Source organism: Lates calcarifer, linkage group LG9 (assembly GCF_001640805.2).
Source record: "Lates calcarifer isolate ASB-BC8 linkage group LG9, TLL_Latcal_v3, whole genome shotgun sequence".
Classification (NCBI taxonomy): domain Eukaryota; kingdom Metazoa; phylum Chordata; class Actinopteri; family Centropomidae; genus Lates; species Lates calcarifer.
Genome location: NC_066841.1, coordinates 3,427,567 through 3,455,553, shown reverse-complemented (window position 1 = coordinate 3,455,553; position 27,987 = coordinate 3,427,567). Strand labels below are relative to the sequence as shown.

The window sequence follows — 27,987 nt, the reverse complement described above, 5'->3', positions numbered from 1 at the left end:
GAAAAATCAATTTTCTATTATTCTGTAATGTACAGCTGCTTAATAGATGTTAGGACTTACTTTGCCTCACGAAACAGCCTGAATCTTTTGAGGCATAAACTCACAAGTATTGTAGGACTAAAGAAAAGTTGCCATTGGAAAAGCAAAGAGAGCTGGAAGTAGGGGTGCATATTAAATATACGGAGTGAAATGATATCATACAGATTTTATGAATTAGCATAATTATCACAGAAGAGAATCTCAGGTTTCCTATTTGGTTACAGACATTTGTTAAGGCAAAAATCAATTGAGCATGGTCTGACTGTGTTATCAGAGAGAGTGATATGCCCAAACATAACCCAGAAATAATCAGCTGAACCTGGCTTTCATTCATTAAATCTGAAATATTAGAATAGTCTGTCTTAAATACTGTATCTGAAATGAAACCCAGCCCTTGATGGCGGGCTGCCTGAGTATAACGAGGGCCAGTGAGGGAATGAGACAGGCAAGAGACCAAACAAGGTGCCCCAGTTGAAGACAAAGGCCCTTTCTCTCCCTCTTATCGTAGGCCGCAGTCAGGCAGCCAGCCCTGGTTGATAAGCTGACACTGGATCTCCTCTGTTCAACACCGTCCCCTCAGCTTATCTCCCCTCCAGTCTGTGAGATATCCCTATGAACGCCAGCCCAGGCCACACTTAGCTGGAGTATGACTATCACATGTTGGCTGGTCAGTCAGGAGCAGGAACACTGCAGGTTTTCACCAAGACATACTGTATGAAATATCTCCATATGATATTATATTTTGAACATTGGACACATGAACCTACAGCGGTGTTGTTTCCAGAATCCTGGCCATATTCTATATATTTCTTATTGTCAACAGAGCTCATGAAAAGAACAAACCACCCCACCACTGTTGTTTAAAAACTGAATTATTTAATTAAATCCACCTCCTGCTTTAGTAATGTTGACGAAGATCTACAGTGGCCAGCTGTTGAAACTCAAATGAAACTACACGCTCACTGAGAACTTTATTAGGAACACCAGACTAATACTGGGTAAGGCTTCCCTTTGTTCTCAAAATAGTCTCAGTTCTTCGTGGCATGAATTCCACAAGATGTTGGAAACTGATTCTGCTTCCATGTTGACATGATTCATCACATCATTTCTGCAGATTTCAGCTGCACATTCATGCTGCCAAACACCTGTTCTACCACATCTCAAAGGTGCTCTGCTGGGTTCAGATCTGGTGAAGAACTGAAGTACACTGAACTCCCTGTCATGTTCATGAAACCAGTTTGAGATGACTTTTGCTTTGTGACATGGTTCATTACTAAGATGTTAATTTGTAGGGATGAACATGGGCAGTGACAATACTCAGATAGGATGTGGTATTCAAACCATGATTGATTGGTATTAAGACGGCTCAAAGTGTGTCATGAAAATATTCCACACGCCATTACACCACCATCAGCAGCCTGTACTGTTGACACATGGCAGACTGGGTCCATGGATTCATGCTGTTGATGCCAAACTCTAATCGTACCATCTGCATGCCTCAGCAGAAATTTGAGATCTTTAGGTCACAAGCTCTCTGACCAAGACTGGATCTGAGTGGATGGTTTGCCAATAAGAAATTCAGCTGACAGGTTGATTTTAGGATCAGATCTACTCTCTCTCAGTCATCAACATGACCTTAAATATCATTACATGACACCACAGGGTCTAATGACAGATGTGGCAGAACATTAACTCAACATTTGGATGGAGAATAGGGGCAACTCTGTGAATTGTCTTCAGCATTCAGGCCAGTGTCAAGAGTCAATATCTTTGTGACATTATGAATATGTCCTCTATAGATCAGTTTAAAATACATCAGCCCCAAGGACAATCTGCAGAACAGATGCTACATAGCATGAATCTGAGTAGTTATCCTGTCAAACAAAACTAATAATCTCAGCAAGTAACTCTCTGAGCCTTTATATCATCTGCCAAGACAATGTTTACACTTGCTGTCTTTGTAAGGGTTCTGTAGGAGCAGGCTCAAGCAAGCAAGGACACTATATCTATTCAAAGTGTGTGTGTGAGTGTGTGTGTGTGTGTTTATGCCTTTGTATCCTAACAACACTGACATCGTTGAAGGAAATGTGTAGCGGAGGCACACTGTGTACGGCTTCTACTCTTCCCTATCTATAGGTGAATGTATGACAGTCAGGGTATCAAGTGGTTCACGGTGTGTTAGTATGCATGACTCCAGGCTGACGAACAGACAGAACTATTTTACAGGAAGCCATAATGCTTCCTTAATGGTCCTGTCAAACGATAAGCTTTGTCAGTTTTCAACCCTCAGGCTCCTGAAATCCAAATGTACAATGACGTATAAAACATTTCTCTTCTTATTCTTCGCTATTTACACTACGTGGCCAAAATAATGTGGACAACATGTCCACATTTCTTTAAACAACAGTGTGCTTCCAACTTTGTGACAACAAGGGAAAGCCCTTTCTCGTTTCAACAGTGCCCACACACACAAAGCCAGGTCCATAATGAAAGGGTTTTCCCAGTTTGTGTCTGACCTGCACAGGAGCTCTAACATCAACTCCATCCAACAGCTATGGGATCAACTGGAACACCGACTGTGAGCCGGGCCGTGTCGCCCAACATCGGTGTTAGATCTCACTAGTTCTGTTGTGGCTGAATGAGAGCAAGTCTCTGCAACCAGGTTGAAAAATCATATGGAAAGTCTTCTCAGAAGACTGGAGGCATGTGTAACATTCACAAGTGGGTATAATCATTTTAAGGTGTCTGCCCATGTGGTGTAGTTCTTAGAAACATCGTGGATGTTAAAATACACAAAAAATAGACAAAAAGATAACTTTAGTTTGTCTTCTTTTGTCTGAATAGTGCCTCTTTGTTTTCATAGGCATTGGAAGACAATAAATATTTTAAATCAGAAGCCACATGGACTGACAAGTTACTCATTCATTAGACAGTGATAGTGAGATGTCACACTGAATTGAATGGATTAGCTAATGCACTAAAAGTATTATGGCCATACTAGTGTTTCTGTATTTTCCCCAGTTTGTTTTTCCAACTCTTATGTCAGCCAAGGTTCAACTTGTTAGGACATGAAACTTCTTTCTAACCCATCACACTGTCACATGGTCTTGTCTTATTATTCTCACAGAAACAGTATCATTGCATGATCAGGCAGTTGAAAGTGATTAGAGAGTTATTGGTATGGTGGTGCTGGATAAATTTGACTGAAAATGAAAAACTGTCTGCTTTAGACTTTGATTCAATGAAAATATATCTTAAAATACCTACTTCCTATTATCACCTGCATATGATAATGGACAGCACAAATACAGTTCTATTAAAATGAAGCATTTCTGAACATCATCCACCCATGCTGAGCGAACATGGGGATCATGACTCAACTTCTCTGCAACTCTCAACAAATATTTGTGGGAAAACACAAGAAATAGGGCAGATGTTGACAGGGCACACCTGGACTAGATTAATGTTTATCAGTAATCACTATGTCCTTCCATCAGCACAAGTCTTCGCAGGAGTCTGTCTGCATGTGGGACTGAGAAATCCTCTGTTATGAGTAATGAGAAATCTGTGAAGGCCTCACAGCCTGTCACAAGCGCTGCGGGCAAGAGCACTATCATCAGCACGCTCACTCTCTCTCTCTCTCTTTCTCTCTCTCTCACACACACACACACACACACACACAAACAATGAACACTTGCTCCTACAAAGGGCTAATCAAATGGCAAGGTCCGTAAATCTAGCCAAGACACAGGTATGCAGACGCTCTCCGACTGGCTGGGTCTTGCAAGCAGCAGTAGGCAATTTGGCCTGGAAAAATGCACGATGGCAACAGTAGGCTGATGGTTCAGGAATAAGGATGGGAACACTGCACACGGCAGAACTTGTCATTATTTGCCATGATTATTAAAATATACTAAATAAAAAGGAAAGAGTAAACACTGCAGTTATGGCCATAGACGTGAAATAAACACAAAGAAAAGTAGCGACAGAGTGATGAAACAAACAGGCAGAGGGGTCAAAGTTTTCAGCTGTGTGTGTGTGTGTGTTTCTACTTTTGAATTTCAACAACACTCGCACTGTCTGGCACACAAGGGACACTACAAGACAAGGCGATCGCTGTAAGCATGCACATTAATACTTGCATGTGTATCTAAATGTCTGTATGTGTGTGTGTGTTCATCAGCTTCGGCATGTGCACACGAGTGAGCATGTGACTTTGTATTGTGGCTGTGTTGTTCAGTAGCTAAGGAGGTTGAGCATGGTATTAACACCGTCATGGTTGGGGATTGTATTCCCAGCAGGACCACCCATGTTAGAAAAGCCACTGTTGGTTGGGATCAAAGCGTCCACCAAATCAGCAGTGGTGGTCCTGGGATATATAATAAGATCATGAAGCATGTAGGAGGGGGAGAGACCCTGACATTTCTTGCACACTCTGTATACTTGGTGCAGCAGCTCATACTGCCTGTGCAGGCTTCACATTCTTTACTAGTTAGCAACCAAAACCAAAAAGTCAACTGGCAAAGGCTCAATCTGGAGCGCTGTATCTGTCTCCTGTATCAGTCAATGATCCAATGAATTTTATATGATGAAGGTCTGAGGACCAAGACCCTGAGTGAACGTGACCGACACCTGTTGATGGTGTTAGTGGAAAAGTGGAATTAAAGTGCTGGTAAAAAATGACAAGCCTGCCACGGTCACTGATAGTGACACATGCTAAATGTTAACCAGGTATTATGCTAACAAACAGCCAAGTGCAAATATATTATATCTTGCTGTAAATACATGCTAACTGCTAGTGAGCCAGCCAGCTGTGGGCCACAAATTGGCTGCTCTTAACCACATTTAGCATGCATGTAAACATTGTCAACAATGTACAACACCATAATCAATGTCCTGTGAGACGAATGTATATCCAACATATCCCTTGTCTTAAGCTGTGTGATGATGTGGTTTTGAGATAATCCAATTGTTTATGAAGTGGTTTTATTCGCCTAAGAAGTATGGATTAATACCAATCATTTTGACATTCCTGGCCATGACATCACCTACAAATCATTGGTCTGATTGCTTGTAAACTGAAAACAACAACAGATGCAACCTTGTACTTCAAGCCAAAATCAAATGTCAACACTTCAAGAGATGCAAGGTGTGTAAGAGTGTTAATCACACAAATAAGGTGCAAGCTGAAAAAACAAAAACATTCTCACCCAGTCAAATTAACAAAGCACCACTACACCGAGTGTACTGAAATGGTCCACAAAGTATTTCACCCAAAAGAGAAGGGAAAGTGTGTCTATGAGTACAACAGAGAGTACCTTTGCATTCCGTCGCCTTTGACCTTTCACATGCAATCCATCTAAATCCAACACAAGGCATCCCAAGAGCAAGTACCATCCAACATGGTAGAGCATGACTGCAGGAGACACGGTAGGTCTGTCCGCACTTCAACTCTGTTCACATTGTATCCACAGGCAGACCTCTGCACAGGAGGCTGATCCAACTCCCTGCAGACACACCCACACACCTACTGGGTACACACCCTTTCACTCTCACCAGCCATACATCTTGTACAACAATACATCTGAGCTGGTGGGAGATGTAGCCAATAGGGTGCCCTCTGTGAACACTGAGGAAGAGTGAACAACTGTAATGTTGTCAAATCTGGGACAATTTTAACTTCAAAACAACCCAAAGTCTTTTAAATAATAAATAAATTCAATCGATTTTCTCACCCACAAAAAGTCTGTGCATGAATCAGATGTTCTAAACACACTAAATCCACAATGACCAAATAGTTTGTCAGCACTCAGCTAACCAAACTAGATTGAGGGTGAGAGTGAACATCTGATCGCAGCGAGCTATTGGAACAATGCTAACCGCAACATCACGGGCAACTAAAAATCTGCTCGAGTGAATAACTGCTCCTTCCCATCGAGGGAAGCAGAACAAAGGCAAACAGGGATGGGGGATGATGTGAGGGAATCCCCACTGCTTCCACACATGGATGGATTTTGGTTGGAGGGAGCCTGCACACCAGAGGAAAAAAAATCTCTGGAGGGGAATTAGGGGAGAGGAAAGCCGCAGTGCCCATACTCAGCGAAATAACCACAGCTGAGGGAACATCTGAGGGGAAATATTCACCATGGGCTCTCTGAAACTGGCTTGATTTACACCATTGGGTTTGACGCAGAGGAGACCACCTCTGCATGAAAGTCAGGATCAGTGGGGCAGCTCACTGTCACAGGAAGTGTTACTTCATGTCTGTTAGGAACAAGAGGAGAGGTGGTCTGACATAAACAGCAATATAAAAAAACAAAAGCAGAGAAAAGGTTGATTCAGGGTGAACAGAACCTCTGGGGGCACTTTAAAACTGAGGGGCAGATGTGCAGGGGGAAATCAATGATCCCTTTTTAATTCTAAACAACTTCCCGGCACATCTATGTCCTCCACGCCACATAATGAATTCCAGAGATGTCTGCTGTCTGCACTGAAAATGTAATCGGGCTCTAAAGTTAAGAGTCAGGGTCAGAGCCTGCAGTGTAAGGATTATGGTCCTCGTGAAGGTGGGATAGCACAGAGGAGAGTGTCATGTTGCTAATGCATGTTGCTGATGTAGCACTCTTGTGACAACTTTCCATCAGCTAGCATTTAACCATGTCTGATTTATCTTCACAGCACAGATACCCCATACTAAATTACAGTCTTGGAGAGGAAAATTATTAGTTGAGCGTGCTGGGACTTGGGAATTAATTCTGCACTGCTTAGCGACAAAAAGAGAGAAACAACTAGACACAAATTCATTTCCATCCATTCTTTCCAAATCCTTGATCTCCTCCTCTTTCTCTTTTATGCACACATCCCCTCTTTCAACAAGCCACCTCCTCTTGCGCTCCATGATTTGAGGGCCTCCTGGCTTGTCTGTAATTACTTTATTTTATATTGGTTGCAGTTAGAAACCTTGCCACGCAGATGAAAAGTTACTGCTCATCTATTGTAATGCGCATAAAAGAAAAGCTCAACAGTGTCCAGAGCTTTCCTGTTGATTAAAAAACAAAGGCATGACATTCACATGTCCTTTCACTTTTTTACAGCAAACACAAAGCATGTTTCCTCGTCCTTGTGTTTTCATTTAGCAGAGTCCACCACACCACATGGATTTTAGGGTGCTGTTTTAATATCAGTGTTTTCTTCATTACGCTGTCTTGGGGAATGAGAGCTCTGTATCCTGCTGTCTCCTTTCTGTTGCTGCTCTGACATGTTCATGTTGCAGTGTGTCATCTCCCTGCAATGCCAACAGCTTGGTTCAGCAGCTCCCAGCGTGAACAGGCCTCAGACTGTTTCTTGAGACAATTAATTGATTGTGTTGACCTTTTAAAATAACACACTCAACTCCCTCCAGAGCTGTAACACAAAGGCTGAAAAATATTATGGGGGCTACAATGTGAGGGCACATGTGGAACTAAGCTTTATTTCTCTAAATACATATCCTATTCCTGTACACTATATATTATTCATGTTCTTCATTGGGAGGGAGAGACATCCATAAAAAACAGCATATCACAAAATCATCAAGACTGCTTAAAATGATCTACTTTGCTGTTGTGATCATAAAGCATGACATGCACTAATCAGAGAGCTCTGCAGACACAGTAGGAGAGCTGTGAGAAAACTTCAGCGATCCTTTCAGCGAGGCAAACTCTCCAGGAACTCAATTTTGCATGCTGGAAGAATATCCTGTAATATCCCAAATAAAAACTGACGACATGACATAGGTCACTCATCTCCTGCTGGGCCTTGCTGAAGTTTTTCTGTTTCTTTTCTACAGCAGATATTTAGAGAAGTCTTGAGTGTGTAAGTTGAGGAGGTTGGTCAGGACATCTACCTGCTTTCACTGCTCTCTGTTGCCAGGAAACCTGGCAAATTTGTCTTTGTTGAACAACCTCATTCTTCAACATAGAACAAGAGCAGAATTAAGTGAGCAGTTTAGTGAAGACGTGACGTTTGCTGGCATGAGAACATGTTATTTTTGGCTAACGATGTTACAGTTAAGCAATGATATCAACTTTTCATGCACACACCAGTGCACAGTTTGCACTGGTTCAGCTCTCCTGACAAGCACATGATGCAACAGAGTTCAGTGATGACAAACTATAATCAAAGCTTTGTAGGAGCAGCTCATCTTGCCCTCATAGTCTGGATGAGTGGTGAATGCAGGATAACCTGCCTGTCTGACTCTCTATACAACCCAGCTGGATGACTCCGACCTGACCCTGACCTCTGACCTCAGCCTTGGCCAGCTGCTGCCTCTGGCCAAGGAAGAAGCACAGCCAGAAAGTGAGAGTAAAGACGTGAGAGAAAAACAGTTCACAGATGGAGAAAAAAATGGGGTCACTCTTAAAAGACTGTAACAAAAACCAACCTTAATACATCTATAAACAATATTAACATTGAATTGAATTTTGCCATATAAAGTAAAAGGCGTTGGTTGCAGAGATGAACCTACAGATTTCATACCCAGATCTGCATCACTTGAGGGAATTTATCTGATTTTGTGCTCCTTCCTCTGGAGCCACAAAAAACTTCATAAAACTTTTATCACATATGCAGCAGTGCTCCCCCAAGACCTGTAAATGGACTTCAATGTGGCAGCTGTTTTCAGCAAATTAGCTGAAAAAAAATCTACTGCACAATACCTACTCAGCATCAAACAGCTCGGGAACACAGTGAAGCATTTAGCGGCTTAAAAAACAGACACTTAACTCACAAATTAGTGAAGACGAAAACAGAAGTAGAATATTGGACTTAATAAACATGACTGCAAATGAAGCTGCACTGTGTTTGCTCAATGTCTTAATAAGCAATACTCAACACTTTGCTTGGACATGAAAATTCCTCCTAGGATCGGGCCATTTAAAAAGGACTTGTTGCCAGACTTTACATAAAACACTACATGAACCTTGGTGGATTGACAGTCACGGAAAAATATAAAAATAATGGATCATTTTTTTTCCACCTCCTTGTTTTGTCTCAGCTTGCCAGTTAAAAGCTATTGTTTGACAAGTTTTATGAAAGAGGCCTCTCTAGAGATTCGAGTGGAAACACTTGGTTGTGATAGGATATGGAACAGGGAATATTACGACCACAGGCATGCGTATGTGTCTGCTTCTCTCTCTGACAGATGCAGCTTTAGGGATCAAGTGAATATAACCATTTCTAAAACTGAAACCCCTCTGACAAACTGGATTCACTCTTGTGGTGACGTTCAGTGAAGAAAAGCAAACAAACACAGGCTCTGTCATGCTCAGTCTGACTAGTAAAGGACATGTCGATGGTGAAGGTTCAAAGCCATCAAGATACTCTGAGGTTCCATAGCTCTGGCTTTGCAATTACATGTTTAGCTAAGGTCCCTGACCTCCAGGAGTGTTTAACAACTTAGTGCACATTGGAGGAGTTGTAGATTAACTGGTCTGGAGTGCCACGTCTCTAAAGAGAGCACCTGTCAAGGGAGCTGGTGGCCCCAGACAGGACATGCATCAAAGTCAGGAAACTCCAGCAACGTGACCCCACAGTTAGAAATGTTATGCTTCAGAGACGACAGCAGCAGACCTTATCAAAAGAGGAATAGGTGTTGTTAATGAAGTGCCCTGAATGGATTTGATTAGAAACTGTGTCCAAAATCACCTAATTCATTCATTCGCTATTTCCTCTATGACAAAATAGGGCTGCAATTAGCGAGTATTTTTATTGTATCTGTTGACTATTTGTTGGATTAGTTGTTTAGTCCAGAAAATGTCAGAAAATGCCCACAAGTTGCCAGAACCTGAGGTGATGTCCTCAAATTACTTGTTTTGTCCGATCAGTTTGCATTTGAGAAGCTGTGAATGTCATTTTTACTCGGTGAAAGGAATAGTCTGACACTCCACCATTTCGCTGTTTTACTGGTGGGTTATGTACTAGACTCTTTCTTGGCTTTAATTCAAGTGGACCACAAAAGGGGATGGATGGAAGACAGACAGAAAGTAAGACCGACAGTCCAACAGACAGAGATACAGAGACATGGAAACATAAAGAGACAGACATACAGACACAGAGACAAACAGCCAGAGGAGAAAGATTCAGACACAATAAAAAATACACAGAAAAACTGAAACAGATGAATGGAGAGACGGGTAATGAGAGAGAGATGCAGCCAGCTGAGGAAGATTTCACTAACTATTAAGACAGATCTGGAGCAGCTTGTTCCTGCTTGTTCTCCACAACACAAAACAGCAGGAGAGGTTCCCATCGTCTACATCATCACAAAGGCATCCCAATGCCATCCTAATGGAGAAACTCTGTGCCTGGTGGGGCTGGCATGGCACGGCATGGTCTGCTATGTTTTATATTCAGGACTGTGGCCACTCCTCTGGCTGCGCACTACTGTAAACTGTAAAGAGAACCAGACGCTCGCTGATTATTTCAGACATTTTTCTACGGACGTGAAAATGTAAATTCAAACCAGCTTTGCTTTTCCTTCATTTCCAAACATTTCAGGAACTGCAGTGTGTTTTGTTTGGTCTGAGATATTAAACTACAGTGTGTTTAGTCATAACAAATGGATTTATAAATTTACAAGCTAGCTCATTGTGGATTTGTATGTACAGATCAGTTTAAAATATTCATCATCATCAACACAAGTTTTAAATGTCGAATGAAATGTTATGACTTCCTGGATGAGATATATTTCCTTTTGGGTGGGATATTAAACATTGAGGATCCTCAAAACTGTTCTCAAAGAAGAGAGAGGCAGCGCGACGTTGTGCAATTCTACTTTGAACAGAAAGTCAAAAGAAGAATGTGGACATCATGGAATTTCTGAGCTAAAATCAGTTTTTATCTTTATCACAGCACAGGCTTAATCAGCACTACAGTCAGGTACAGCATGTAAAGTACAACTCCAATAATATTTAAACATGTTCACTTCCATCAAACTTGCTAGAAAGCTGAAGGACCAGCAGCTGATTGTTGATCATTTGGGTGAATAATCAGGCATCACAGCTCTCCACAGAGTGAACATCAAAGGACAGCTAATCTGGCCTGATTGTAAAATTAGTCAGGGTGTCTTCTTTGGTTTTAAGATTTGGCTTAATCCATACAGTGTCTGCCTGCCCAGCTTTAGTTGGACTGAGTTTCACCCACTGATGCATCAAGAAATCCCCACTGAAGATCCAGTGTTCGCCAAGAAGCAGCAGCTTTCCAAGAACCCATCATGCTCATTGTGAGGACACGATGCTTCTCACAGCAGCTCCACCCAGCTCACCACGTGTGGTATGTTCCTGTTTTAGTTTAATATAGATTTAGGGCCTCAACTTAATTTCACCATTGATTAATCTGACAATTATCTTCTTGATTAGTTGATTAATTTGTCCATAAGATGCCAATAAAATAGAATTTCAATTCCCTTCACAATTTACCACACCTCGAGGTGATGCCTTCAAATGTCTTGAACCTACAGTCCATACCAAAAGACAATTTACTATCTGACAAAGGAAAGCATAAAATCCTCATATTTCAGAGGCTGGAAATAACTAAAACGCTGCAATTATGAAAATAGCTCATCAGTTTCTCACAAAACTTCATTTTCTGTCAGTCACCTTCAATTAATCAAGTAATGGCTGGAGCACTATACTGATTATCGTAGGGAAATAGCTTGACGTTTTTTAGTTTTTACCCTGAGTTCTTGTCCCATATAACTCCAAAAGTTAACAAAGAAAGAAACTAAGGGACTACAAGAGACGGGTACATCTTAGCAATTCTGGTTCTGATTATGGAAAATGAAGATGGACTGCTGATCATACAGAGTATGAATAAGTGAACCAAAAAATTAAATGACATGGTGGATGAGCTGCAGAAGTTGTTTATAACATCCTTTCTTTATGCTGATTTTCTTCTTGGTTTTTGGTTATTATGGTTTTTCCCCCTATTTTTCAAATATTCAAAATAAAAACACCAATAAATTTCCATATTGTTTGTGGTAAAGATGAAAAGAAATGAGCCCATTTATAATTAATCAAAGCAGACTTTTAGCTTCAGAGCCCAGATGAACCATTCTGACAGGCCACAACAAAGACCAGTGAGCAGACACAGACTGATGGGCTAAAGGCAGACAGGTCATGTACACAGGCATCTCACGGGACACACACACACACACACACACACACACATATATATAAATATATATAAAGTGGGCCAGTCAGCCAAGGATAAGAGGTGGGACTGCTGGTTGGGGCCTCTGACGCCTGAGGCTCAGTACCACAGCACTAATTAATTACAGACGCTGAACTGGTGGTTTTACAGACAGAGACCGATGAAAAAAATGAAGCCAGTGAAACCAGACCAGCGGTTGGTATACACGGCTGTAGCTGCTTGCCTGTCCACAGCTGGATATAATCCCTATGATGGCTGGTCAGCTGCCCACACTCTCAAACTAGAGCTTTGGGACACAGCTGTGAAACCAGGCAACTGTGTGTGTTTTTTTCTTTTTAAACACCTAAATGAACAGGGGATTTTCAGCACAGTTTTAAAGAGCATTGCAATGTCTCTCAGCAATGTAGGCACCAAAGTAATCTACTCACACTGTTGCCAAGGCTCAGAAATGACTCGTCCATGGGATCCCCCAGCAGGTCCTCCAGGTCATTTGAGGACAGCAGTATATTCTGTGAGGAAACAGAGGGAAAAATGTCTAAATTTAAAAACCACAAACAAAGACAGTTCAGGGCTAAACCGATGAACAACCAAACACCCAGAGTTGTTAAAATCACCAGACTGGAGCAAAACCACAAGTCATGCAGTTTTTGTTTTAAATCCTCTGATGACCTTTTATCATGCTTCATAGTATATAACATGTTCTGCTGCCAAAGTATTAACTGCAGGAGTCTGAAGTGTCTGGGATGTGGGGCTTCAAAAGACTTCTGGCTTCACCTTAAACACCTCAGTGACATGTCAGAGCCTCGCTGTTTACATAAGTCAAAGCAACCATAGTAAAAGTTAATTTCACTTGTGAAGATGATGTAAATTTTCCTGATCTCTTTTTCTTTTCCATCAGTCTTTCCTCACCTCCAGGACGCTGTCGGTGCCTGTGGAGCGGGGAGGCTTGGGGGCCGCCTCGCTGCAGCGGGGCGGGTGGTGGCTGCAGTGTTGCTGGGCGGCGTCTGGATCGTCCATCAGGAAGGTCAGCTGTCTGAGATGACCCTGCAGAGACAGACACATAAAATACTGTGTGAGCAGTCAACACACGACATGAACACACTACATCACCTTTATGGGAAAAATAAATGTAAATTTCTTCTGATATACAGACAGATACTGAGGTATATTTGTATTTGTACATCCTTAAAGTTTGACTCTACACCAGATCTCTAAGCTTTCTTATTCAGTAAACATGTTCTCAGGTTCTATGCTAAAACAAGACTAAATCTGCCCAGGAGATCTGGTGGAACCACTTAGATGCTCAAACTATATTCATGAAATGCCACTAAAATGTACAGTTAGAATCGACAAAACACAATCCTTTTGAAAAGTTAACAAACTGCCAGATGTATTTTCTGGGCTGTGTTGATATCAGTTGCTCCAATAAACTTCAATTCTAGAATAAACAGAGAGAAAAGCCACAAGTCACTGCTCTATAAAATCAATTTTACTTTCATGAAACTCCATTAAATCCTCATGTTTCAATTACACTGTGAACAGCATGCTGTCAAAGGATCGACCAAGGATTGCTAAAAGCTGAAAATCTGCTTTTACAGTATCACGTGTTTACAATTTTCTATCAGTTCTTCTGATTATAATGCAAGAAATCATGGAATTTCTTGATTTAAACCATAAACTAGCAAATAATCCAAAAAGGACGATGATGATGGAGGTCACAGTAAATATGTTCTAATCCTCTCTGAAAACTGGAAACATACCGAATCAGAGCGAACCCCTTCAGCCATATCCTGCAGTCGACGTATACTTTATATTGTATTGCATGCACCTACACATACTGTATATATAAAGAATGGAAAGACAAGTTTCAACACACACAGAGGTTACTACAGGTCATACATTTCACTGCAGTTCCCAGGGTTCCTTCACTTTATCAGTGACTCTGACATCAGACCAGACATGACAAACAAAACATTAGCAGACATTCAAAAACCTGTCCTCAGGCTGGTGTTTATAAAAATGTGATGTGTGTGTGCCGTGTGACCTGAAATGCTTTGTTTAAAGACCAATAAGAATCACTTTAAGAGTGAAACCACACATTTTTACAGTTAATTATATCTGTACTATTAAAATGCTAATTTCTTTTTGCTTTGCCAAACTCTCACATGCTGGCAAATATTACACTAATATGCACAAATTAGACCCATTAGGAAAAACTGAAAATTAATTTAACAAGCTGTTTGATCTCACATACTTAAATCAAATCCGCAGACAGGTGGAAAGTGGGGGACGTACATAATAAGTTTCAAGAAACTACATCTGAGAAGAGTTGTTTCTTGTTTCATGCAGATCTGCATAGGAAGATGATGTTTCACATTGTCTGCAGAACCACAGAACATGGGAACAAATAACATGTGTCTGCTAAACAGACATCTGCTGGACACTTTGATGTGGGAAAAGTTTCTCTACAGATTTTACTGGTGATTGCTTTTGAGGTATTATTTCAGCTCAGTCGAGTACAATACATTCAATGCATGTTAACACTATTCACCATCTGCAGGGAGATTGAATGAAGTAAACAAATTATGTAGTCACTGGTAGACAAAAATAAGTGTGGACAGATAAGGAGCATTCTGTAATTACATCTCTGGCAACTATTAAGTGGGAGATTAAATGCAGAAAGACATGCAGCATCTAGTTATCTTCACACACGTTTAACTCCTAATGAGAAACCTAATGTGAAATGGATCAAACCATTATTACTTAATAAGTTTCTAAAGGCCTAAAGCAAGAAGATAAAAGTGATGGGAAAAGAGTTACAGCATATTGAAGACAGTGAAGATTTGCATTCAAGCTCAAATGACTGAAAATACACAGTATCAACCTGAGGCCTTTAAAACACATGGATCCAATATATAACCTGCTTAATTTCTACAATATATTTTCATTTTAAATCATAACAACGAAGCAGAACACATACCTCCCAGCCATGCTACAGTGGAGGGGATGACAGAAAGAGTTATAGATAAAAGCAGAGTACTGTAATGTATGGTTTAACACCTGCCTTAAACAAAGGAAAGCCCAGGGACAGGACTGTCACCACCTTTGAGTGTGGAAGTGCTGTGTCCTTGGAGCTCAGTAAAAAGCTGTCATCAGGGGAAACAAGTCAATGGAGAATCCATTTTATATGGTGCTAAGGACAAATCCAGATGCTCCTCCTCACCCCCCATTGTGATACAGTCAGCAGTGCCCGCTCTGATCCTCAGGCTACATGAGTGCTTGTTGTAACTAGGACAGAATGTCCATAATGCAAAGCCAGAGTCGTCAAAATCAGCCTTTAATGGAAGACTTTCAGTTTCTTCCCTTAAGATGAAAACTTAAAAGGACCATACAAGGTAATACAATACAGACACTTCAACTGAATCTGAATGGAGATTAAGTTCCAAGAGTCTACCAATAGATGAGATATGGATGAGAATGGACTTCAAAAATACACACAAAAATCTAAAACTGAACTTAATGCATTTGGAAATTGTCAGTAAAAATGTGTTCACGTTCTTCTCCCAGGTTTTCTCCCAACAGTTCAAAGACATGCAGGTTTGGTTAATGATGAAGTAAAATGAAACGAGAGGTCTTCACGTCGACTGGAGAACAGGCTGAGGATACAGAACTCATCCTCTGTCCAAACACTCATCAGTGTTTCCTCTGTAATTTTCTGAAACACTGGTGCTTGGGAGGTAACTGAAGTTGTGGTTAGAGCAGGTTACAGGGATTTCTATGCATACTTTGTAAAAACAAACACATGGTTTCTAAGCATCACGGGCTACGCGTCTTTGTGTCTACGATGAAAAGGGAATGGGGTGGGATTGAGCCACGGGGCTGGAATATCTACTTGTGTGTTCTTTCCTGTGTGAGTGTGAGCGTGAGTGTAAAGATGAGCAGACATGCATGTCTTTTCAGAGAAAAATCAAATGAACTGGACTTCACACATGTGGCTTATTATCCCAAAACAGTTTTTTTAAATATCATCTGGCTGTTGCATAACCATCCGGTCATAAAATCTGTATTATTACACACACACACAATATAGAACGACATTTCATAACTCTGAGGGCTTTTCAGACACCCTGAAGTTCATCGTTTAGTGAGCTGAGGGTTTGACCTGAGGTTAGTCAGATACAAATTCAGCTTCTGGGCATCTTGTAAATGTTTGAAAAGAAGAAATGGACAGGCTAACAGAATAGGTGATTGGAGACGGGTTTATTTTTCTTTCTTTTTATGATCAGTGGGGAAAAGTTGCAGAGCTGGATATACAGATAAAACAGGATGAAAACCACTCACTTCAAATGGAGTCTCAAAGCCCTCGATGATGCCTCCAACCACGAGCAGCCCATCTGTGCGGATCCCCATGCTGTGGTACACCCAGTCCACACTTTCCAGCAGGGAGCAGTCGACATACAGCGCCAGCCGCTTGGCAGACACACTGACGGCCACATGGTGCCACTTTTCATCAGACAGACCGCTGAATGGGAACCTGACAGAAACATACATGTGTCATTATGTAATCATGTCTTTAGTTTTGTTTGTCTTAAGATGCATGTCTGCATGAATTAATCTAGGAGATAAATTCAAATCGTGCTGTTGCCCTTTGACTGTTGAAAGGCAATTAAAATACAGATGTCAGGAGAGGTTAAAAACATTTCTGTTCCTCTTAACTAAACACTTCACTAAGCAGTCAGAAAGACAGTTTGAACCGATTATTTTGGGGCAAATATTTTCCCTGACTAAGTGTCTGAAACAGTGTCCCTGCCAGCTCAGGGGTGCTGTTGTGAAGCATCTGATGTTGTTAGTCTGGTAGAAATAAATCTCTGTATGAAACACTGATGACACTCTGTAGCAAGGCGAAATAAGACTCATCCGACAAAAGCGGAAAAGTGGGGGTGGAGGTGCAGAGCAGAAACACACTCCTGACTTATTATCATTGTCATCATATGAAGTTGTTGTGGCTAAGATGTTAACCTATTTACACATAGAGCAGACACAAAACAACATAAGTAACTCACTGGAGCCCAAATTTACTTTTTAGCCACACATTCCTCTTTTCAAAACCTGCCACCTAATGTACCTACAATGAAACTAGACCACCAACAGATCAGTTGGATATTGCTGGTTGTGGCTTATCAGATGTTTATCAGATTTGGCAGAGCTGCCTGAGCTGCTACAAAATGCTTTATACAACTGTTTTTCAAATATGCAGTTGGACTCCCCAAGACTTATAAATTGACTTTGATATATAAAACTGGGGAAGTTCCCCCTGAGTATAGAAAATATTAATCAAAGATTTACTGAAAACCACTAGCGTCCTCCAGAGGTCAAGCTATTGACTCTAGACTCTAGATCCAGCCAAACCTTGCAAGTGGAAGCTGCCATGACATTGACAGACAAGTAGCATTAAAATAAAAACTAGTTTAAAATAAAATCGACCGTGTGCCGTATCACAGTACAGTACAGTATCTGTGTGTCTATCTCTTGGCCCTGTTCTGTCTGCTGTCTTATAGTGATGTATTGCTTCGAGCTTTGTGGTTCTTGAAGAGGAGAAACCTGCCAAGAGACGCCTAATAAATCATCTCAGCAGAGAGACAGCCAAACGCAATTCACAGTCAAACAAATGCACACAGGCTGCAAACAAAATACACTTCCACAGAACTTTCCCTCATCTTACAGACACATTTGCATACGATTTTGCCTGGAAGCAGGAACGGGCATGAGTCTTCCTTCAATTACCTGAGATGGATGTTGTAATCACATTCTGACATCTGCATTTTTTGGGTAATGGGTAATGCATTAAAGTAAACATGAATAAAAGGTTCTTAAATCTATCAAAGAGGTTTCACAGCACGCAATACACACATAAGTTCACTCGATTTGTGTTAATCTGGGGCTGGAAAGTCAAAGGAAAAACTGAAATAAAGCAGTGGGCTTACTCATAGTGTCGTTGCTGTGTTCCTATGAAGGTGATGGCGTGAGCACTGATCCGCAGTTGCAGCATAACGTGGCTGTCAGGGCTGAGCATGGTGAAGACACTGCGCTCCTCTCTCTGAGGACTCCGCAGCTGCACCAGTAAACTGAACTCATCTGAAAACCTGAACACAATCACAGACACACACCTTTCAGCCATATAACTACTATGCAAAGCATAAAGGATACCAATGGGCCTTCTTAATAAGTTTTATTTGTAGAAAACCAACAGCTTCCATCTTGGTAATGCAGTAGTAATTAAGAGTTGAGAAGAAACCGTTACCCATCAGTGAAGAGCTGTCGTAGGGGAAGAGCCAAGGTGGAGTACTGTCCCACCTGTAGGACTGGACACCTGCTGTCCTCCATGGACATAGAGCTGTTACTGCTGTTTGACACCTGTTGAGAAAGCTCCTGCTAGAACGTTCACCTCATCTGTAATGAGAGAAAAATATACATCAGTAAACATACTGCGCTCCCTCCTCCAATCCTCCTTTTTCCCCTTGTGCAAAATAGCACAATTAAAGTATGCTGAATTTATTATTAGGAGTTCTGTTTATAATATACCAATGGCTGTACAGACAGCTATCACTATATGACTATTTCACGCCACGAAGTATCTTTCCTCACCTCTTTCTCTCTGTCTTCCAAACTCTTATCAGAAAACCTTAAGAGTGGATCAGGCGACCAAGGCGGCAGCCATCTGCAGCAACCAAACCAAATCATTCATCTGTTGGCACTTAGGAAAAACCTTAACATTCTGTGAACAGACCACTCGCTGATGGCATTACTAAAAAGCGGAAAACCACTTACAGGGCCTTTGCCTTTCAAATCTGCAGAGGGCTGCTACAAATTCCACCCTATTTTAAGTTTGTTTTTTGTTTCTTTACCTGTTTTTGGTGACCTACAGTGCAGATCATTGTTCTACCCCTCACCCACTGACTTACTTCCCATCATTAGATGTAAGCTCTCAGAGTCTTTTATTTTTTTACCCCATGTGAGCAGGTAAAGTGCCATTTGTCATATCCTGCCCACAGGTGGGTTTTGTTGATTACCCTGTGCTTGAACAACTCCTCCAGGGGATTAAGAATACAGCTCTTCATCATATTTGGAGAAAATGAGTCACCACTCAAAGACTGGTATTGTTGTACGTTGATCAACGTGGAAACAGACTGAGATCATTCCCAACTTAATTCTCAATCACATTAAGAGGTGGTACTGAGACTAATTATGCACACAGAGAGGGTGCATTCGTGTAACGTGCAGGAAACAAAAATCAATTTAGCTAAAGAACATTCATTAGTTATCAGTTAGAGCGATCTACATGAGCAGCAGGGTGCCTAAAGATTACAATAGCAGCAACCAGACATGAATCCCTGGGATTTAACCACTATGAACATGTTCAACACTGCCTGGGGACTTTTTCCAGAGACACAAGATTGCACAAGCAGATTAAACCCCACTCCTCTTGAGCTATTTTACAAATGAGTCCATGTCTGTTGGCCCTTCAGAGACCCATTTGCTCTTTACGTTCATCTGGACAGCAGAGCCATACAAATCATTGGTCTACAGGGCACTGTGTGGTCACACTCTGCTGCCCCAAGGAATGGCACTAGGGGGACATATCTGGTGTCGCACTAAAAATTCCAACATACCAGCCTTCCAGGATTCCTCAAAGATATATGACGAGAACCACTTAGAGAGAAAGAAAACATGATCTGAATGATGGTTTGAACTGCACTTTTAACCTTAAGTTAACAGCTGTGAGGGACACGAGGTCAAATAGCTTACTAATCAGGTAAACAAGACATCGGCTTTCAGATTTAAAAAGGGAGGAACATTTAGCATGTATGACTGAGATTTTATTCTTTCATCTCAAGGCACAAGGAACCAGCTGATGAACAGAACATCTGGTATTTTCTTTAATCTCACAATTTGCTCCTAATGTTGTTTTCTAAACAGAGACATACAACATGAGGTCAATGAATTCTGCTCAGTAATGAGGCGAAGATCAAATATGTCAACCACGGCTGCAGATGCTAGTGTTAAAGGGGATCTCAGCCTGTAAAGCAGTTCTATGTCTTCGACAGCTCTTGAGGGAGCTTCCCAAACTTTAAGAGAACATGTACTTTTTACATTTTTCACACAAATCCTGAGTCACAAAGTTTAGGGTAAGAGTTTGAAAAAAATAAAAGAAATAACCTCCCTTTCATAACAAGAAGAGTCAGTTCATGATCACTCTCCTGTCTGACGATTTCACAGCTCAAGTTACGTGGGATGAGAACATGTTCTACTTTGCAGGAGATGGAGAACAGTGACTTCCCACAGCTGCAGTAAAGTAAGTCATCTATTATATCAAAAGGCACACAGATCAAAAACTATCATTAGTGCTTGTTCCTCTAATGACAAATTCATATTGGCTTTATGTTTTAGGACCTTCTCTAAGATGACTGCAGACACGTCATGTCTGCTTTGTCCCTGAGACTCTTGTAGGTCAATTTACTGTGAACTGAAAATAAATGATGGGGTGTAAGGGAGAGTCCACAATGTGACTAACATTAGATCTATAAAATGTTTTAAAAAAAAAAAAAGTAAGGGAAAATGCCCATCACATGTTTCCAGAGCGCAGGGTGGTGTCAAACCAACTGTTATTAAACGTGATATTAAACAGAAAAACACACCAAATCCTCCCAGTGGATAATCTAAATTGTTGATTGTAGGTTTTTTGACTACTTGCTTCATCACTAAAGGATGTAATAACACAAGACAATTCTGAGAAACAAACAGTGTTAATGTGGAAACAGTGACCTCAAAGGTAGAAACATCCAACAGGTCCAGAATATTCTGAGACCAAGGCCATGATATTAACATTACATGGATTTTCTGCCACAGTCACTTGCTCAATCTCCAGAAATGTATGTTTATGTATGTATCAGGTGTCCATCCTGTACAGTTTACTGGAAAGGCTCTCATTTATCAGCTGTTGTTTTGACCTGCAATTACATACGTTACGAACTATTTACAAATTGCACTGAACCATAATAACAACATTAACATAAATCACACAATCCACAAACTCCTCTGTCATACAGAAGGGTGTGTGGGATTGCTGATGCTACAATATCTAAATGAGCTGTAATTTATAGCCCCTGGAACTGGAAAATGTTCTCACACACTTACTGATCTAATACTCTGATGGTCTTTATTAAGCCCCACTTGTGCGGGAATATTCATGAAAGAACATTTCCTGTGCCAACGATGTACCCTGAAGGGAAACCTAGGAACATACTCGTGCTTTTCTCCCAACACTATAATCAAAAGATCAAGCCATTAAGATGGGAAGAGGGTAAGGAAGGAGGGAGGGTTGCCAGTCATGCCTGTTCTGTTTTCTGCAAAAGTAAAACAGATGTTTGAGTCCTGCATCAGGGGAAATGTGTGAACAGTAAGGACTTTCAGGTTTGGCTCTGTCATTGGGTAATTTGGCTGTTTGTCTTGTTCACCCACAGCCACACTAACTCACAATTTTATATATGTCTATGTGGAGTTCTGCTTGTGTAAATGACCAGGCCTGCCTCCAGGTTAACTAAACTAGTACTGAACAGCTTGTTCAGATTGTCCATCAGTTCTTTTTAAGGAAAATCCCCTTAGTTAACTGAACTGAACATGTGACATAATGTGTAATAAAGCTGAATCCCCTGAACGTGCCCACGGGTGGTTTGGATTGTGTACAACTGAATTTGACCCAAAACCGAGCTCAAACCAAGTGGGTGCAGTAAAATACAAACACACACCAGTTCAAATCTTTGTTGCAACTCCTACTGGTCGCTAAAGCACCTACACAGAGGTTTCTGGACCAGGTTGGGTTTGAGCCCAGAACCTTGCCACCTGGGTACTATTGTTGCTAAGTATTTTTCTGGCAATGCAGGACAATAGGTCCGTGATGAGTATAATATCACCATATGTCACATGGGGTCACAACTGTTTCAACACAAACTCTAGGAGATAATTATTAATACGATTATAAGTTATAAACATAAGGAACAGCTGTGTATGATTTTACTTAAAGTCACTGTAAAGCATCTCATCTTTTTTGTTTGCATTCCTTGTTTTGATCCTTTCCATAAATCCTCCTGTCGCCTTCTGATGAAGGAAAGTGAAAATCTGTGTAATAAATAAAGGCCTTCATGATGATCCACCATTGTCACAGAAAAGAATACAAAAGCCTCCAGAGAGACATACAGCCACTGCAACTACTATTTGCCAGAACAACTTTGATTTACAGTACTTCAGAGTTTAACAATTGAGATAATTCAGCGAGTGCTGACAATGGCTGTTTAACAATGACAAAAAAGTCACTTCCAGAAAACCATGAGTTAACATTTTCCCCATTGATGATGGTCCAGAAAATGTACATGCTTATAGTTTAAACACAATGCAGAGTTAATAATCTGGGAAAAACTTTTTGGCAGGATGATCATACGTATCTCATCAGTGATCTTTTTGAAACTGGTTCTGTGTTTATGAGACACACATATGGTTCCCATGCATTCTGCACTGTAATGTTATATAAATACCATCATCCACCATGATTTCTCCACATGTCAGAGGCAGCGCCCACATGTTGACGGTTCTGAATGTGACTATCATGATTATTGTCTTGCATGGTGTATTACAGGCTCAAAGCAGCGCTGCTTGATTGAAAAGGCATCAACATGCATGCATTTTTGTTTCACATGACATGTCGTTTTTGTTGTTAAACTCAATATCTTTAGGTTTTGGACGGTTGATCAGAAAAAATAAGCAATGTGAGGATGTAACCTTGGGCTTTAAGAAACAGATTAATCAGTAAGTAAAATAACTATTAATTTCATCCCTAACAGAAAGTCTAATTAACTTATGACCTTGTTTGAAGTACACATCAGCTCCTGCCAGGATCCCATAACATCCTTCTCTGTGTCTTGCATGTTTTCCTATTAGTGGAAGTGCCCAGTTATCTTGCTCTAGCTAAGCCATTTCTACTGCAAACCTGCTCTCTGCGATCGTCTTTCTCTACCTTACAGTGAATAGAACAAGACTTTGGCTGTTTTTGATTGCAACCAGTCGTTTCCTTCCGAGTAGCGAAACAGGGGAAACATTCCCATCATTTATCAATGTCACAAAGTGAATGAGAGAACATAATTACTTTGCGATAAATGATGACATGACAACCTGATACATCCAGTAAGTGTTAAAGTGGTGCTATCAATGCATGAGATCCGACACTAAACCGTTCATCAGTTCTTTTGCCGGAGGCATCGACGGTAGGGCAGCAGTAGCATTCAGTGAATCCACCTTAAAGTCTCATCCACACATCCTGCAGAGCTGTGAGCTGTTAAGGTGCAGCATCTTAACAGCTGTATAGTGAAATCTCATATATACACATATGGCAGACTAATGCAAACAAGATCTATATCCACAAACCAAAAACAACAAGTGTGTTGGCAAAGCAGCTGCATATTTGTTTGTTTTTGGATGAAGTCCACTGTGAAAGGCTCTCACTGACACACTGCACGCTGTCTAGCTGGTGGCTATACACAGTATCCATCCAATCGTTCCTCAGTAACCACGGCATCTAAATCACTCAGGGACTGTACCCACCTAATTAGCCTCAAGAAAAGAATACTATCCCACAATGCTGTCATACATTCCTTTATAAAAATATCTTTGACAGCAATGAAAAATGATTTGTTGAAACTTTACACAGATGGAGCAAGTTTAAAACAAGTGGAAAAAACAAAACCTTTGAGCATGCGACTGGATTTTCCCAAGTGAAAGACTTCAAAAAACCATTTAAATATTCTCATTCCAGAGGGGTAATGCTGCAGTGTGAACATGAACACCAGCACTTGGAACAGGATTTTTTTCCTCCAACTTACAAGTTGTGGAGTAAAGTGAGGTCAAACAGAGTCACACACACACACTCCACTTCAGCCCACATTCATAATTCCCGAGCGTCAGGCCCTGGACACACCTCTCTTGATTGCACTAATTTCTTTTGGCGCAGACATCAGTGGAGCAGGTAAGTAGCTTACAGACTTTATGTCAGACTATTACAGTGGCTATGGTGGGCTCTGGTCCACCACGAGCCAACAAAGGAGAATAGCAGGAGGCCAGAATAAAGCCAGTCTACACTTCCTCTACTTTTGTAAGTCTCTGGAGTGGCAGCAATTATCGGGCTTGGCTGATGCCCAGCTCTGAGTCAGTCCACTACAGTCAGTTAGAGAGGAGAAAAGACTCGCCTGTAGAAGTTGTCAGGCTCTGCCTTAGAGACAGGGGTTGAAATAAAGACATAACTGATCATTTAGCAATTAGTCATAATTGACTAAAAGACACAGTAAAGAGGTCACCACTTATTTCACAAATTACATGCTGTCATTGACTGATTGTGGACTTTCCAAATATATACAGTACTTGTGTTTTAACAGAGGACTTTGCTCTGTAATAAACATTAATTCAAAATTACAAGAAGCAGCAGCAGCCTTGTCGCCCTCCAGCAAACAATGCATCTCTACATCCATCCATCCAGACGCTGTTGTTTCACATCCTCTTTCACATTCACAGCACATGAAAGTTTTATAGCATAAAACTAAACCTTCAGTTTGGGGATTTTCCACATACTGATCCTCTAGTGGGATCACTGATAGTGATGAATGTGAGGCATCTGTCAGCAAGGGTCGGACCTGGCAGGGACCACTCAGGGTCACTGACGCAGGACACAAACACTGAATGTTCTCCCACCTCGGGCCAGAGGTTCAAACTTTCTCTACGGCACATTGACTTTGTGAGCTGATCAGCGGGGCCCGTTTCCTTCTTAAACACAGACAGGCACGTTTCTACTGTTTATACTTTACTCTACACAGTGTGCACTGTGACGAACCCCGAGGGAGACTGAGAGAACAGAGTGCCTAGTAAATCCTGCCAACTAATTTAGAGCAGGCCAAGCAAACTGATTCTTGCAAACTGAAGGCTGCTGAATATCATAGTTGTAGTAAAGTCTGATTTATATGAACCTTTCTACCACTGTAGAATACGTCAGGGCTGAGAGTCTGGAAACTTCTTGTAGACTTCTGTAGCCCACCCATGTGATCTAGAAAAATCAATACATGCAATTTAGTCATGTATTGTTCTTCAAAGATGAATATAAATAACTGTGCTCAGTCATTTTGAAGTAATTTCCCTTTGTGCTTGAAGAGCCAGTGGATAATGGTGGCTGGTTACCGTGGCGATAACCACAGGGACATGATAAGACATTCTCTTGCCAATCTAAATCAAACCCTCCCTGTCCACCGCTACCTCCCGGTCTGGCCGACCTCCAGCAGCCGTAATCAGGGGAATCGGAGCCGGCTGCCATGCCGTCCTGTGGTGGGATCACATTACTCTAATAAGCTGGGACGGACCAACAGATAGCTCAATTACTGCGCTGGTACAATTACCGTCCTCTGCTGTGGTAGCCCAAATAGGCAGAAGATTAAAGACTTCCACCTGCTCTGGTGGAAAACGAGGGTGGAATCACCGGGTCAGATATGTAGGAAATGAGAGATGGAAAGTTGGAGAGAACACAGGAAACATAAGAAACTCTGTGTTCCTAAACATCTCAATCAGTCGGTCATCAACAAAGCTTTGAGTGATGAGCACACCTACTGCCCCACTGAGCTTTAACTGAACAGCAGATTGTGAAATGCTCACAGATGCAGCTCTCTAATGGAAATACCTTCTGTCAGATGCTGGGATATTATTTCTAGAAGTGTCCCTTACAGAGGATACAGTGAGCTTAAGTAAAATCTGTGCTTACAGCCCAATGGAGGACACAGGGGGAGTTAAGTGGACTGAATGACTATAACAGCCATGCTGTTAGCCTGAACGTAACAAGGCCCAGGAACTGACACAGAGCACAGTAGATATGAGCCCATGTCGTGAAAATCTAGAACATTTCCTCGACAGGAAAACCAAGAAATAAGTTCACTCAGGAGAGGGGAATTACAGTGCCACTGGGGGTATGTTTAGGAGGAATGACGTTAGAGAGGTTAGAGAGATGGGAGGGATCTGGACACAGATTGAAAACAGAGTTGTAACAGTAGCAAGAAAAACACATTCAACATGTAGACAATAATCTGAACTTCTGGACACAGTAAATTTTGAATTCATTGCATTGTTTTCTATATAAATCTTAAAGAACCTTTGTCCATCGTTGAATGGACACATTAGCCTGCAGGACTGGTTCACTTCCTCCATGTATTCAGAGTGGTTATCCAGAGCGACTAATCACTCAGTCCTGGAGGGTAGAGAGAGAGACATAAAAACTTCCTGTGCTGTTTTTCTCTCGCTTAACTGCAGTTGTAATCCCCTCAAAGAGGGCCTTAAGAACACTGGAGCCAGTCATCAGCAAAGTAAATTAAACATTATGGTGGCATAAGTTATGAGAGAGGGAGAGTCCCTGTGTGGTGCTTAATACCTAAAGTTGCATTACATCTGTAACTTCTTGTATTAAATGTAAAAACTGCAAAACATGCCACAGTAAAAGATTTAACTGACACACAGATGTACTTATAGACCAGGTGTTTTCAAAGTCTGACACTGTGGGCCCCAGTTTCCCCCTTTTTTATTACTTGTTTATATTTTGGCAGCACTAGAAGTCTGCAGTGTGTTCATTGATGCACAGACAGTGACCATCAGATTACTTTGATACACAAGAAAATGTACAACTACCACCATGGAGCGTCTTTTTTTCTTTGACCCAAGTGGACTTCTGAATGTTTCATTGTGAGGGACACTGCAGCAATGTTAATACTATTATTGTGAGTATTACTGCAGCTAAGTACGGCTTCACAGAGCCACTAGCTATTTTATTTGTGGTTTAAAGCAAAACATATAAAATTTCATTGACCTACATTGTATTGGGTGGAGGCAACACCTCAGCAAGGCCAGACACCAATAAGGATAAGGTTTTTTTGTCCTCTGGGTGACCTCACTGAATCACAGTTTGTTACCCTTATTTAGAATGAGTATTAGGTCACTGGGTTCACTTGTTTCATATTAAAAAACACTAAAACACAAGACAAAACTTAGATTTTTTTAAAAGCAGGAAACACATGAAATCCATCACAAACCTATTGGACAGATCCAAAATGAGAATAATAAACTTCTTCTTCAAGACTATACCGAGCCCCCTTGAACTTTTTCTCATTTCCCCTCCTGGGATGAATAATATTTAAGTATGACCCATGGGTGCGGGTAATCCAAATATTTTTTTGTTAACATCTGAATGCCATTTTGGAATGGATTCACGGTGAAAACGACCATGCTTACGGACTTGCTAAAGCTTTCAACACACAACAGCTTCCCCAAGACAATGCTGTAGTTTCCCCAGGACTACTTTGCTTTGGGGAGAGGAAACACAGGAGAGCACCAGTCAACACTTGCCCTGGTCTGCTTCTAAACCTGTCTGTTTGGAAATTCATCAGAGGACACCAAAGGAAGTGGATGGAGTGATGAACGTGCCCTCGGGTCAAATTCCCTGTTGTTGGTGCAGGAGTGAATTGCGCTAATGATATGGTTATGGCGCTGTAGAGTTTGAAAGTATTTCTGCACATCAAAACAATGCAGACTGCGGGGGTGAGCTATGTCAAAAATTCATCTCAATTTAGCTGTTTGAGCTGACAGCACAGGAGTGAAATACATACACCAGATTCCTGCTGGTCTCATATT

The 27,987-nt window shown here is 41.2% G+C and overlaps 1 protein-coding gene across 1 annotated transcript in view; it reads right to left on the bottom strand.

The window, feature by feature from the left end:
- Window positions 1-27,987, bottom strand: part of LOC108889012 (collagen alpha-2(I) chain) — a 65,425-nt gene that overhangs the window by 24,543 nt on the left and 12,895 nt on the right. The window contains exons 2-6 of the mRNA XM_051072801.1: window positions 18,530-18,678; window positions 18,213-18,371; window positions 16,570-16,762; window positions 13,138-13,272; window positions 12,657-12,737 (exon numbers count right to left, since the gene is read on the bottom strand). Coding sequence (XP_050928758.1) covers window positions 12,657-12,737; window positions 13,138-13,272; window positions 16,570-16,762; window positions 18,213-18,371; window positions 18,530-18,618 — 657 coding nt within the window. The 5' untranslated portion in view covers window positions 18,619-18,678. The remainder of the gene's footprint in view (window positions 1-12,656; window positions 12,738-13,137; window positions 13,273-16,569; window positions 16,763-18,212; window positions 18,372-18,529; window positions 18,679-27,987) is intronic.